Consider the following 15,386-nt stretch of genomic DNA (forward strand, 5'->3'; position numbering starts at 1 on the left):
GCCCACCGAACCGGTGGTAAAAATATTTGAATCCCACCACTGTGCTATAGATATGAAGTTTACCCTGTTTGAGATTTAGACAGAAATCAAACATTTATTTATTTTTATTTTATTTGTCAATTGCTAACAAGATAATAAGTATAAGTAAAAACATAATTATGAATACATGGATACATATAAGAAAAATAAAAAATAAAAAAAATAAAAGAAACAATAGGACAGGGATGGTAGGCACATTGGTACGCTTATGCACGGCCCTACAGACCTCTTAGGAAAGGGGTGGGGTCAATAGTAGACAGTCTAAGGTTAAAGTTTTTGGGGTTTGGGGAAGAAACCACAGAGTCAGGTAGAGTATTCCAGACATTGACCACTCTGTTGCTGAAGTTGTATTTCCTGCAATCAAGTTTGGTACAGTTTACCTTGAGTTTGTATGTATTGTTTGCCCTTGTGTTGTTATGGTTGAAGCTGAAGTATTCATTGACAGGTAGGACATTGCAATGTATGATTTTATATACTATACTTAGATCGGACCGAAGGCGGCATAGTTCTAGGTTTTCTAGGTCTAGAATTTCGAGTCTGGTGGCATAAGGTATTCTACAACGAGTAGAGGAGTGGAGAACTCTTCTTGTGAAATATTTCTGGACTTTCTCAACTGTGTTAATATCAGATACATAATGTGGGTTCCAGACTGATGAGCTGTATTCAAGTATTGGTCAAACATCAAATCAAACATACATGCATCAAAGTCACAGAGAAATTGTCCCTTGTGCCAATATTTTAATAATGGTTTATCGGTAGCAGAAGATCCTATGGAATTTAGAGGAGGAGGAGGAAGAAGAGAATAGACACTCGTGTGATTTATTAGCTAGTTGTTTTCATTCCCATACTGTTGTTGTGGGCCAAATGGTTGCAATAATTAACATAAAATGATAAGATTTGAATCTGTTCTTACAACAAGAAGTTGCCAGGCTGGAATGCTTAGATTGTCCTTTCACCTGCTTCATTTTTGTTGCAACAACATTCATTACATGGCTGCATTCAGTGCCCTCTTCCTGAAGAGACTGTGGGTTTCCTGGACAACATCGTTACACAGTGATTTGAGGTATGACCAGGAGTGGGATTCAACCAATGTTACTACCGGTTTGGTGATTATGTTTTGCGTATTACACCCTGCACACGCATATAATAAACCTTAAGATGTGCCACCTGGACAGCTGATAAGCACTGCGCGCGGGGGCACAGCGTTCGAAAAGCCTCTTCTTTCCTACTTTTTCAACCTCAGCTGTGCTGCGCAAAGCAGCTGAGGTTGAAAAAGCAGGAAATAAAGGACAGGTAAGAGCCCAGGCAGGTGGGTGGGCCAAACAGCAGCAAACACAGAACCGGTTTGGTGTCTGCTGCTCTTCAGAGCTACTGGTTCTATAGAGCCGGGCAGAACCGATAGCATCCCACCCCTGGGTATGACAGCTGGGCTAAACTCAGCCTGTCAGCCTTCAAGATTTTCTACTACTGCTTTGCATCTTTTGGCTGCCATGAGTAATGGAGGAAGGAGGGGGGATATTGTCTGGGAAGAGAGCTGGAGGTGTTACATTCTTGTGTTGTGTAAATGAGGAGTGGGGGGGAGTATAAATTCCTGCTTTTAGGTTTCTATTTCTTGCTTAGCTTTCTTTTCTCTGTGTAGCTGCAAACCTTTATCAAAATATGCCAAGGTCAACAGACAGAGGCCTCATCACCACCTGAAGATGTCCACACGATCATATTCAGAACTTTTTATTGGAAGAATCTTTTGAACTATGGGGGGTGGGAACAATTCCATCACTTTGTATATGTGATCTGCGCGCCTAATTTCTCAGATTCAGAATCCTACTGATGTTACCACTTCATTTTTCAGTAAAAGAATTCTTTTCTCTAATTTATGGAGTCTAAGTATTTCTTTCTTGGATTTTGAATGGAGCACCGAGTGACATTATTCTGAATCTCACACCAGCCCACCCGGAGAAAATATCCAGTTTTCTTCCGAGGGGGTTGAATACCATGTCATCTTCAGCTAGCGACCAGGAGGACCTGGGAGGGCAATCTTTGCTGATACCGGAGGTGCCAGCAGCTGAATTGCTAGCGGACCTCACCCTGGAAGAGGTTCCAGCTGAGAAACCCAGATGGTCATTGGGGGTTGGCTGGAAAGATCCCGAAAATCCCCCCCCCCCTCCTGGAATCGTCATTACCCGAAGGTGTGGGAGAGAGGAGCCATGGCAAGAGAAGGAAAGGAGAGAATTATTACTGGATCAAGCCAGGCATCTTCTTAATGAGGCATTTGTACAACCCCACGCCGCATCAAGGTATGAAGGGGAAGGGGGAGCAAGTTCAGCCAGAAGCAGCCAAGCTGCCCCCACCCCCATAATTCAGCCTGCACCAGCGCAGCAACCAGCTGCAGCCCCGGGGCCCCCAGCAGGAGGTGTGATCCTTAGAAGACGCAAAGCTCTCAAACTGCCTCCGTTAGAAGTGAAATTTGGGGAAAATCCCAAAGACTTGGGTTTCTTCCTAGCACAAGTTTGGAGCTATATGGAAGAATATGGGGAAGAGTTCACCTCTGAAGCAGCCAAAGTGAGATGTGTTACCAGGGCCCTGGAGGGAATAGCTGCAGAATGGATGGTGACTTTGTACAATGATAACTCCCCCCAACTGCTGAACTATAACGTATTCATGACCGCGCTGCAGGCAAGATTTGAAGACCTGCTGGCAGAGCAAAAGGCCAGGATCAGAATGAAAACCATAAATCAAGGCAGGAGGTCAGTGGTCGACTACACCCAAGAGTTTAGACAGCTGGCGTGCCATATCCGAGGCTGGTCCCAGAGAGCCCTGATAGAAGCATACAAGGATGGGCTAAATTAAGACGTATACCAGAGGTGCATTTCCAGAAGGGACCCCAATGATTTGCAGATGTGGTACTTGCTGGCAGAAGAAGTGGAAATAGATTTGACCCAAAGCAGACGCCGGGGGGCTCTGGATGGAGCAAGCCATCCCCCCCACGTTTCCAAGAGGCCTCAAAACCCCCGAAGGGAGGAGTGGTGGCAAGATCCAAATCCACTGCCTGTTTCCGATGTGAGAAGGAGGGCCACCGGATTGTGGAGTGCAGGGTCAAGCTGGATCCCAAGGGGGCGCATAAAGGAGGGAGGAAGCCTGAAAAAACCCCAGCCAGGCCTCTTGAAACCATGCTAAAGACGGGGGAGGTTGTAGAGGTCGCCCCTCCGGGAGGAGAGAAGCTGGGGCCTCTGACCTCCCCTGAAGAAAGTGAATCTGACTCAGAAGATGACTTCCTGGTAAGTCCAAACAAGGGCTCCATAACCATTCCAGTACGATTGAGAGTACTCACTTCAGGGGCCGAAGGGGAGATGCTGGTCTTGTTAGACTCTGGGTGCACGAGATGTGTAATCAACATGAAAGTAGTTGAGGAAATGGGCATCAGACTGAGAACTTTAGAAACGACCATAGCCTTTTGCCAATTGGATGGATCAGTGGTGGGAGGTTGCCCTGCTCGTTTCATAACGGAACCCCTAGAAATGACCATGGGGGAGCATAAAGAGACTCTGTGTTTTATTGTGACCCCTGGGATGGAGCAACCGTTAACTCTGATATTTCCCTGGCTCCGGAAGTGGAATCCCCATGTGAACTGGAGGAAGGGGTCGTTGCGCATACGCACCAATCAGCGACCGGAAGGGGAAGGGTGATCCCAGCAGAAGCTTCAGAATCCAGTTGAGCTAGCCTCCACAGGTACCGAGGACTTGGAGGGGGAGGAAAAAATTCCGAAAGAATATTGGGACTTAAGTGTTCAGTGAAAAGGCTTCAGATGAACTTCCCCCTCATTGGTCAACAGATTGTAGTATTGAAATTTTGCCTGGGGTGATGCTCCTGAAACCGAAGCTATATTCGATGACACCACGGGAATTGGAAAAGTTGAGATCGTTTATCGATAAAAATTTGAAACGTGGTTTCATCCAACCAGCTAGACCTCAGGTAGCGGCCCCAGTGCTGTTCCGTGAAAAGAAAGATGGCTCCAAGCGTTTGGTAGTGAACTATAGAAACCTGAACGCAATTTCCGTGGAAAATGTGTACCCCCTCCCCCTGATGAAGGACATGCTAGCCCACTTGGCTAAAGGGAAAATTTTCACAAAGTTGGACTTGAGAGAAGCGTACTACCGAATTCGAATTAAAGAAGGAGATGAGTGGAAAACCGCTTTTAACTGCCCGATGGGTTGTTTCCAGTTCAACGTTCTCCCATTTGGCCTACAAGGGGCTCCAGCCATATTCATGCAGATGATCAATGAGGTGTTACATGACCATTTATACAAGGGGGTTTTGGCTTACCTTGATGACATCCTTATTTACATGGAAACTTGGGATGAACATGTGAAACTGGTGTGTTCAGTACTACAGAAACTGCGAGCCGCTAAATTGTATGCTAAACTGTCCAAATGTGAGTTCCATCAAGAGAAAATTGACTATTTGGGGTATCGCATTTCACATGAGGGCATTGAAATGGATCCAGAGAAGGTGGAGGCTGTGTTGGAGTGGGCCCCACCGCGCACCCGAAAACAACTTCAAAGTTTTTGGGGATTTGCCAACTTTTACCAGCAATTCATCCCGTCTTTTGCTAAAATAGCAATGCCTATCATCAATCTCTTAAAAACAAAGGGGGAGGCGAAACCAAAGCCTAGCAAGCCACTGGAGTGGTCCATGGAATGCCAAGCCGCCTTTGAAAAGCTGAAGCGACTGTTCGCTGCAGAACCAGTGCTAAAGCACCCCGACATGGATGCCCCTTTCGTAATCCAAGCCGATGCGAGTGATGTGGCCATTGGAGTGGTATTACTTCAAATCAATGAGAAGGGAACCTTACAACCCTGTGCCTACACCTCCCGTAAGCTAACTGAAACCAAAAGGAGGTGGGCCGTCTGGGAAAAGGAAGCTTTTGCAGTTCGCTGGGCCCTATTGACATGGAGACATTTCTTGGAAGGAGCGAAACAATATTTCTTTAGTGTTATATCCACACAAGTTCATTCAGAAACAGTATGCTTTCCCTTTTGTTTGAGCTCAAGTTTTTGTCAAAAGGTGGCACTCTCCATTATACAAAGTCTTCACCTTTTTCCCCTATTTTTTTGTTTAGGGTTTTTCAAACCTCACTATTCTAGCACAGTCCAGTCTCCAATTTGTAAACTTTATTATTATTATTTTTTGACAATCTTAAGTCCAGCTTTATTTTATGCCTGTTTATTGCCAAAATATTTTAGTCCAATTTAGTTAAATCTTTAGTTCTGGCTTCTTCCTTTCCCAGTTCAAAGCCCCGCTTAGCTGTCAAAAATATTTTCTTATTTTTTTTCCTGTCCCTTTGTAATTTCGCCACTCACTTTTCTTTTCTTAAAAATTCCATGTTACCTTAATCCCGGGGTACTTTTGTTTAGTTGTATTGCCCAGTTGTCCCAGTTCAGATGTTATCCACCTCTTTCTTCCCTCCTGCACAAAGCTTAATCCAGCTGAGTCCTCCTCTTCGGGGTGGCCATTTTAAACCACCACTGCATTCGTCTTTGGGGGGGGAGACCAAGCCCAGGAGGGGAGATGCGGCTCCCCTCAACCTGGCTTGCGGCTTCCCCTTACTCCGCCACCCCTCCAAGGCAGCTTCAGCTCCTAATCATAATGATCGGGGCTCTCCAACGAAAGAGCATGGACCACAGCCACAGAGAGTTGTGATCTACGGTCCGTCAGCGAGGAGGATCCACCTTCTTCCTGTGTGTGTGTATGTGTTTGTGTGTGCCAAATTTCATAACAGTAAAAAGATAATAATAGCTTTTAACAGGAGTAAGAATTTTTATTTATTTTTATTTATTTACACCTCATATTTAGAAACTCTTCTGAGTAGCTAAGAAAAAATGCATGTCAGGGGAGTTTAGTTTAGTTTAGTTTACTTTATTGTCACTGCACCTCATACAACGAAATCAAACACCATCTTCAGTGCACATCATGAGCATGAAAATAAACACAAACACACATCCGTCACCCTCCCACACATTGAACCAAAAACCCCAGACACCGCACCAACACTGCACTATACAGTAGAATTCAAGAGAGCTCCTGCCCTGGGATAGAAGCTGTTTTTCAGCCTATTTGTGCTTGGTTTTTTTTTTCTGTACTGTCTGCCAGATGGTAATAGTTCAAAAAAGGGGTGTCCAGGATGAGATGGGTCTTTGAGAATGTTTTGAACTTACTTAAGGCAGTGGGAGCTGTAAAGCTCTTCCAAAGAGGGTAGAGATCAACCAATGATCTTCTGGGCAATGACGTTAACCCTCTGGAGCGCTTTCCTATCTGCCACTGTGCAATTGGCAAACTATACTGAGGTGCAGTAAGTTAAGATACTTTCTATGGTGCAACAATAGAAGGTCACCAGCAATTTTTCATCCAGTTGTTCTTTCCTGAGAAGTCTCAGGTAGTGTAATCTCTGCTGGGCCCTTTTGACCAGTGCTGCAATATGAGCACCCCAGGTCAGGTCCTCTTTTATGGTAACACCCAGAAACTTAAAACTGGTGGGCAGTTTCTGACGAAAACTCCGTTTGCCAAAGCATTCATCACAAAGGCAGTTTGCAAAATATTAGAGGTGCATCAGGAGATCTGTTGATAAATGTCAGGATTGCGAAAAGACCTAACCTTGGATGAGCAAACAGGTTCCACAGCCATTGAGGGCTTCACCCCTAGCCCTGCCTCTTGAGAAGACACATCTGGCATGCCCGTGTCTCCATAGGGCACCCAACTGAAGTGGAGGGAAGGAAGATGAAACTGGTGAGGAAGGGAATCCCTTCCAAACTATATCCACACGCACACACACACGCACACACACTCATGCTGATTCTGGATGTAATCTCCACCAGAATATACACACTCAATTTAAAGCTTCCAACCAGACCTCCCTCCCTACTTCAGTTGAACTCATCAACTGAAGCAGGGAGGGAGGTCTGGCTGGAAGCTTTACATTCTCAGGAAATGTTTAGCCAAGTCAAGTGACGATGAAGGAGAAATGCCTTAGCATAACAAGCTAGAACTTAGTTAATTTCTGTGGCTTAGAACAGTACTCCCCGACCTTTCCAGCTTGGCATGAGGGGGGCATGTGGCAGGTGCGCACCCACGCACACTTGTGCATGTGGCAGACAGTTGTGTGTGTGCAAGAAGCTCCACTCACAAGAGCTGAGGAGGCTTGTGCTCATGTGTGAAGCTCCACTCATGTAAATGAAGCTTCGCGTGTAAGCCCAAGTGCCCTTTGCTCATGTGGATAGATGTTTGAGTGCAAGCACAAGCACCCACTACTTGCACGAGCGGAGCTTCGCATGCATGCATGCTTGGCCCTCACTCACGTGGCCCAGTTTCAAACTGGCCACAGCCTGGTAGTGGGGCCACAACCCCCGAGGTTGGGGATCCCTGGCTTAGAATTTTGCTGGACAGATCATTTGTGTCAGGGCTCCAACAAATCCACCCCCATTCAAATCATAAGTCTCTAGCTGCATCTCAGGGGAAAGAAAATTGATTTATTAGAAGTGGCCATGTTGGTGTTAGCTGGATGCAGCCAATACTAATATACATCATTCATGTCCCCCTTGACCCTGGTCTTCCCCCACCCCCTGGATTGTGTATTCTCCAATGGGACACATCCATCCCCAAGAGTCATCAATCATACTCTCTACTAATATTCTTGTACTCCAACAACTTTGGGCTGCCAGAGTGATTATCTAGGCACTTAAGGAATGCACTGTTTCCCCCCACACACACACACTCCCTTTTTCTGGCAGCTAATAAGACCAAAGGAGTATCTTTTTAGTTAACATTTTGATTACAGGTAGTTCTCAACTTACAACCATTCATTAAGTGAGTATTCAAAGCTAAAATGTCTCAGGGAAAAAGTGACTTATGACCTTCTTTCACACTTACAACCATTGCACCATCCCTAGGGCCATGTGATCAAAATTTGAATCCTTGGCAACTGGCATGTATTTATGACAGTTGCAGTGTCCCAGGGTCACATGATCACTTTTTTCTGTGACCTTTTGACAAGAAAAGTCAATGGGGAAGCCAGATTTTCTCAACAAACAGGTTACTAACAATTGCAGTGATGTACTTAACAACTGTGGCAAGAAAGGTTATAAAGTGGGGCAAACTCACTTAACAATTGTCTTACTTTGCAACAGAACTTTTGGGCTCAACTGTGCTTGTAATCCCGTGTACTATCTGCATCCTGTGAGTCCACAAATGAGCTAATTTAATGACTGGGTTGAGTGTGCTGCCTAATTGCTGCCAATTTTGCAATCATGGAAGAGGTTTTTGATCCGCCTTTAATTTTCTACAAAACAATAAAGACCTGTGGATGGATTTCTTCCTTCCATCTCAGCTATCTTTGGTCTTTCATCTCTAAGCCATAAACTTATTTAAGCACGATGGACAATTCAGAATAATGAAAAGAACATATATGTTTGCTTTTCTCAGACTAACTTGGCAGTATATAATGTGCATTTACTTTTGCCATTATTGCAGGATCAACCAAGAATAAAATATAACATAAACTTTGGCCCCCATTTCTATTCAGCATCTCACAGCACATATCTTTCTCAATGCTCATTTCCCCCCACTGTGGATTGTGTATGTGTTAGCCCTTTAAGGTCAGCCATGACCTCAGTAAAACTACTAAATCTCGATTTTATTCACACACACATCAATTTTATTGACACACATCACAGAAAAAGACGTGTGAGGTGTGTTTCACAGACAAAAGCCTGAAAAAGCATCAGGCCCAGACAAGGTACCCCTTCTTGAGAATTTGTGCTGACCAAATGGCCCCCATTCATCAGAGACTGGACTGCCATCTGTCAAAAATGGTATAGGGTCTGCTTGGGCAGTGGGTTGGACTAGATGACCTACAAGGTCCCTTCCAACTCTGTTAATCTGTATCTGTATCCACATCTTTAATAACACATAACACAGTAGGCTGGGGACCACTGGTGGTCCACGAGAAAATTTTGGTGGTCCGCAGAGAAATGTCACCCCCAAAGCAATTAATCCAGGCTGTGCGGGAACAGAAGGCTGTGCCACCCACATGGCCTGTGGGAAGACAAGGCTTGTGTCGCTTGCATTGTGAACAACACGAGGTAATGAGGGGAGGGGAGGAAGGGTGGAGAGGGAGAACTTTCCCCACTCACCCCACACACCTTGCCTGGTCACCAGGCTGCTTTTTTCTGCCTCTTTCTTCTTCTGCTTTTGGCTGCACAGAAGGAAAGCAGCAAAAGTCTTTCTTTCTCTCCCCCAAACTCTGCCAGAAATGAGTCTTTGGGACCCTGCAAGGCATCCTGCTCCAAGAGGCTGCGCCGGCGTGACAAGTCTCACAAAGACTCATTTCTGGCAGAATTTGAGGGAGAGAAAGAAAGACTTGTTGCTTCTGCTGCTTTTCTTGCATGAAGCCAAAAGTCTCTCTCTCTCTTCCCCTGAGAATGGAGCTGGAGCTGTTATCCTGCGATCCCAAATAAAGAATGATTGATCGGTAGGAAAACGGGGTGGGGAATTTTCCTGCAGACTTTTGGGGGGGATTTTCCCAGGGTCTCTGGTCCACGGAATTTAAAATTATGAATTTGGTGGTCCCTGAGGTCCAAAAGATTGGCGACCACTGAAGACTTCCAAGGTATTTTCACCAAGACAAATTCCTTGTGTGTCCAATCACACTTGGCCAATAAAGAATTCTATTCTATTCCATTCCAACTTCAAACGCTCTATCATTTCAGTGCTGAAGAAACCCTCCATCAAGGAACTGAACGACTTCAGACCAATTGCTCTAACATCTGTAGTTATGAAAACCTTTGAAAGGCTAATGCTGGCCCACCTGAAAACCATCATAGATCCACTGTTAGACCCCTTGCAATTAGGCTACTAAGCAAATAGATCAGCAGATGATGCTGTTACTATAGCACTGTACTACATATTACAATATCTTGAATTTCCAAGGTCCTATGCAAGGGTCCTTTATGTAGACTTCAGCTCGTCATTCAATACCATCATTCCAGATATTCTTCTTACTAAACTGACTCAGCCAGCTGTGCCTGAACACACTTTTTAGTGGATCAAAAGCTTTCTAATAGATAGGAAGCTCAGGTGAAACTAGGCAAAAATCACATCAGATACCTGTACAATTAGCACAGGTGTCCCCCAGGGCTGGATGCTGTCTCAATGATTTTTCACTCACTCCACCACCTACTGTATCTCAAAGAATCCCTTTGTTAAAGTATTGCAGTTTGCAGATGATTCAATAGTTCATTGGTCTCATTTAAGACAATGATGAATCTGTATATAGACAGAAAGTTGAACAAGTGGCCCTGTAGTGCGGCTGAAACAATCCTGAACATTCTCAAAACTGTACAGATGATAGTAGATTTTAGGAGAAGCCCTCCCATTCTACCACCTCTTACAAAATTAGACAATACAGTATCAACGGTAGAGACCTTCAGGTTTCTAGGTTCCACAATATCTCAAGACTTAAAATGGACACCAGCATCAAAAAGTCATCAGAAAATCACAACAGAGAATATTCTTTCTGGGCCAGCTCAGAAATCTCAGGCTTCCCAAAGAGTTGCTGATACAGTTCTACACAAAAATTATTGCCATCTGCATCTCTATAACCAGGGTTGGGGTTCAACCGGTGTTACTACTGGTTCGGTGACTACGCCTGTAAAAAAAAAAACATCGGCTGTGCCGCCTGGACAGCTGAAAAGCGCTGCGCGCGGGGGCACACCGTTTGAAAACCCTCTTTTTTCCTGTTTTTCAACCTCAGCTGTACCACGCAAAGCAGCTGAGGTTGAAAAAGCAGGAAATAAAGTAAGAGTAATAAATAATAAGGTAATAAATAATAAGGTAAGAGCCCAGGTGGGTGGGTGGGTGGGCCAAACAGCAGCAAACACAGATGCCGAACCAGTTCTGTGTTTGATGCTGTTTGGCCCACCCACCCACCTGGGCTCTTCCATAGAACCGGGCAGAACCGGTAGCATCCCAGCCCTGTCTATAACTATCTAGTTTGGCACAGCAGTTGAACAAAGCAGACACAGATTTCAACGGATAGTTAGGACTGCAGGAAAAAAATAATTGCAACCAGCCTGCCTTCCATTGAGGACTTGTATACTACATGAGACAGAAAGAGGGCTGTGAAAATATCTACAGAGTAGACCCCTTGCATCCCGGACATAAACTGTTTCAACTTCTTCCCTCAGGACGATGCTATAGTACATTGCACACCAAAACAACCAGACATTCTCCTCCCCCCACCTCCATGCTATCACTCTGCTAATTCGAAGTAATTCCCACAACACTGTCTTATGCCGTGGGATGTCAAACTACCTAAGGTAGCACGGCTGCATTATTATTATTATTCTCATCTTTCCTATTAACCTATTGAATAGCTTTTTATGACTATAACTTTGCCATTTGTATCTCATGATTTATGTGGATTGCTTTTATTTGGTATCCTATTATGATTTGTGTTGATTATTTAGTATCCTATGACTATCACTGACTGCTGTATCTTATGATTGATGGTGATTGTATTTTTTTTTTTATTAGGATCATGATTTATCACTTGCTGCTTGTATGTACACTGAGAACTTATGCATTGGAGGCAAATTCCTTGTGCGTCCAATCACATTTGGCTAATAAAGTATTCTATTCTACACGCTATAATAACAGAATCTTGAAAACCGAACCAAATTTCTCCTTCTTTCCCTTTTATACCAAAGAGACTCAAGGCAGGGCAATCTTTAGCATTTTCCTTACCCTGTCATGGTTTCTTGGACTAAGTTTGTATTTTCCCAATGGATAGTTTTTTTCAAGGCTGTCTCCATACTCCTCCACAATGGGATGCAAGACATTCCATATTTAGCAGCACAGATAAACAAACAAATAAACATGGAAGATAAGGGTAGTGATAAAACAGAAACAAAACGATCTTGTGCAGTGGTGATCCCGCCTAATAATGTATGATAGTGAACACTGCTCATTGAGAAAGAAGGAATAAGAGAAAATACTTTGGGAGATAGCTATTATTGATCTAGGATAACTCTGATTACCCTTGATTACTGTTTTGAGGTCATAGCAAACAAATAGAAACTTACATATAAATTACATGTGCACAAGCAGATGATGGACTAAAAAAAAAATCCAGTGTCCTGAAATGACACCAATTCTCTCCCCCCCCCCCCCCACTCCTTGCTATTGCAATCAATCCACAAATGCCTTTAAAATCAAATAAGACATCCCTTCAAAAAAATTCACACCACACCATTGGGAGATTTCTTCTAAATTTTGTCTGGATCTTCTTCTCCATTACTCCTATAAAAGCCTTTCCTCTATCTAAAAACTCCAACTATGTCCTCCAAATATTCAGAGCCAACAGACCCATCCGGCTCCAGTTTTTAATCATGCTTGACCCCGGTTCTTTTTGTCACACTTGTCCAAATATACCTGCTGCCTTATTTAGAAAAATACCAGAGAGGATATTCAGCAACCATTTGAAAAGCAACCATAATATCAGGAAGAAGCAGAAGGGAGGATCACAGAAGGGAGAATCAGATAGAAAAGGGAATAAAAGGGGGAAGGAGAAGAAGTGAGGAAAGAGGGAAAGGAAAAGAAGCTACACAAGACAAAACAAGATATAGAGTTACAGGAAAAACATACAAGAATTAAAGGTATAAACCTATTTAAAAGACACAGAGAGAATGGTTAAAATTTAACTTAAGGAGAGGATTTTGCAAGGGTGCATGGGATAGCATTGTTATACAATATGTTAGATGATTAAAGTGATAGAAAAAATTTCTATTGATGCGTAGTGGAATATTTGTTTGTAAAGAGAATAAGGCCCTCAGTGATTTAAAAAGAATATTTAAAAAAAACTGAAAAGAAACATGGAAGATTTTTATCAGTTGATAAGATGAATTTAAATAAGAATAATAACTTTATTGACTACTGTTAATAACTATTGTTTTGTTTTTTATTTAAAAACAGTAATAAGTAAAATATGAAATATAGATGATTAAAGTGAAAGACTAGATGATTAAAGTGATATTACTAGGTAATGTTTGTTAAAAGAAATAGAAATTTAAAATATTGTTATTAATATTAATGGCAGAGCTGTACTTGAATAGAATAATTATTCCATTTACTATTGTTATACATATATACACAGATATATATATATATACATATATACTTTTTTCTTTTAAGAATTTAGTGTGTATTTTAAGGGAATGTACCAAGCAGAATTCGATTGAAAATAGGTATGTGTTATAAAATAGAGGTTAGAAAATGAATGTTATAACTGTAAAGATGTAACTTAAATTTTTAAATAAGATTTGAAAAAAGATATAAAGGTGTTACACTCCAGTCTAGTAAGTACAGGGGAAATTTTGTTTTATGAGAAAAGATAATATGAAATTGTAAACAGGACAGATGAAAGTATAAAAACGTTGATTAGAAAGATTTTAAAAATTAGAAAGAGATATGTAATTGAATTAAGAAAGGAATGAGATAATTTAAAATAAGGCTATAGGAAGTAAAGAAAGGGAAAAGCTATTGAAAACATTGTGAAAATAGTTAAAAGAATGTATAAGATAAATATGTATTGAGTTTATGTCTGTATGGAGAAGTGATAACCCGGGGCCATGCTGTTCTCAAAAAAAGATATTTTATTTGTATTTTTTGTGAAAACTTAAATAAAACTTTTATTTTAAAAAAATTTTTTACAGTATCCTTCCCCTGCCATGCCCCACAAGCCACACTACACCTACAGAACCAGTAGTAAAAAAATTTGAATCCCACCACTGCAAAATACCTTCATGAATGTATCAGGGCGGATCTTCCATCCAATTCTCCACAGGCTTCCAAAAAGAGGGAAAGGGACAGGTCCAGGGGGGAATTTCTTTCGTGTCTGAAGAAGCATTATGAACTGCACTATCAGAAAGCATATTCCTGTAGCAATCAGGAACTGGCTCACTTCCATCTTTAACTGGTACCAAAGCCAAAATATTGCTCTTGCTTCTTTCCTGGTATATGTGTTTTTGCGATATTTGCTTGCTTCATCTGAGGATGCCAACTGCTTATATGTGATGATTAAGCAGGCAAAGCAATCAAGCCAATTTGGATAGTTTCCAACGAAAGACATTGATGGCATAGGAATGTGCCTTTCATCTTGTGTGTGTGATCTATACAAGCCTAATTGCAATGGCTCCTGTGACAAGGAGTTTGGCGGGGATGTGGGAAATAAGGAAGCTATTAATTCCATTTGAGTTTTTCTAACAAGTCAGTGACCATTAATTCTGAGTGGCGAGGACTCACAGGATGGAAGCATCAGCGACATTCCCAGTAACAATGTGTGACCAGGTTGCCAAATTAAGCCATTTGCTCAGTTTCCACAATACATGAAAACAACACAAACCACCCAGGTGCTAAATCACAAAATTATCTTACCAAGGTTAATACCAACCATGCTGTGCAACCTGATCTGGTCAAATATGTTACACCAAAACTGCTCTAGAGGGAAGAACAAAAGTTTCAGGGTAAATTGTCTATTATAGACAGGCCAGAGAGTAGCACTGGGATGCTTATGGTATGGGCCTGTGGTGGGTTTGTAGTTTTTTCTAAGAATGAGCTGAGACAGGCATTAACGAACGATCAGTGTTTATTGTAACGAAGAAACAAGTTACCTATGTCAGCCGATATGTTGCCGAACTGGCTAGCTGAGGGGTAACAGCTGTTGCCATCTGACAGCTCCCTTTTATAGTTTGCTGTCAGACTGCTCAGCCAATAGGAACAGACAGAACTCCCGCTTAAAACGCGGACCAACAATGGAACTTCCGAAGAACGCAATACTCCTTCCCCCCAACTAGGAGCACGCATAATCATTTAAATAGGTGGGGCGTTGTCTCTCTCGCCCCGACCTGTGCAGTTCAGTCTTTTCAGCTGGTTGGAATGGATTGGCTGTCACCAAACTCTCCAGAACTGGCGGCGCTGGACTTCTTGCCGACTCGGAATCTCACAGGAACTCTTCATCTGGTAGGTTTGTTTCAGCACGTGCATCACTCATTGGTGTCTCGAACTCCAGTTCATTATCTCTACAACACATCCCCTCTGTTAGTTCTTTCTCCTCTGAGTTACTTTGGGATGAGCCCCAACGACCTCTCAATTGGTCGATATGGCAGCGCCATATTCTGCCATCTTGCAACCCAATTTTATACGACCTGGGGCTGTGACAGCCACCACTTGCCCTGGAATCCAAAGAGGATTACCCCCAAAATTCCTAGCATATACAGGGTCGTTTACCTGGAACAACCTCA

The 15,386-nt window shown here is 42.8% G+C and overlaps 1 protein-coding gene and 1 pseudogene across 2 annotated transcripts in view; one reads left to right on the top strand and one right to left on the bottom strand.

Annotated features, from left to right (window-relative positions):
• Positions 1-14,144, bottom strand: part of LOC113426090 (cytochrome P450 2J4-like) — a 32,995-nt gene extending 18,851 nt beyond the window's left edge. Inside the window, exon 1 of one of the 2 annotated variants that reach the window (XM_026688422.2) lies at positions 13,886-14,144. In XM_026688422.2, coding sequence (XP_026544207.2) covers positions 13,886-14,053 — 168 coding nt within the window. In that variant the 5' untranslated portion in view covers positions 14,054-14,144. The remainder of the gene's footprint in view (positions 1-13,885) is intronic. The other variant, XM_087965521.1, reaches the window with a different exon arrangement.
• Positions 2,032-4,012, top strand: LOC148131013 (uncharacterized; annotated as a pseudogene).
• Positions 14,145-15,386: the final 1,242 nt, after the last annotated feature.

The sequence above is a fragment of the Notechis scutatus genome, chromosome 4 (genome assembly GCF_049901735.1).
Source record: "Notechis scutatus isolate UNSWTSFEM ecotype Mainland chromosome 4, rNotScu1.2, whole genome shotgun sequence".
Classification (NCBI taxonomy): domain Eukaryota; kingdom Metazoa; phylum Chordata; class Lepidosauria; order Squamata; family Elapidae; genus Notechis; species Notechis scutatus.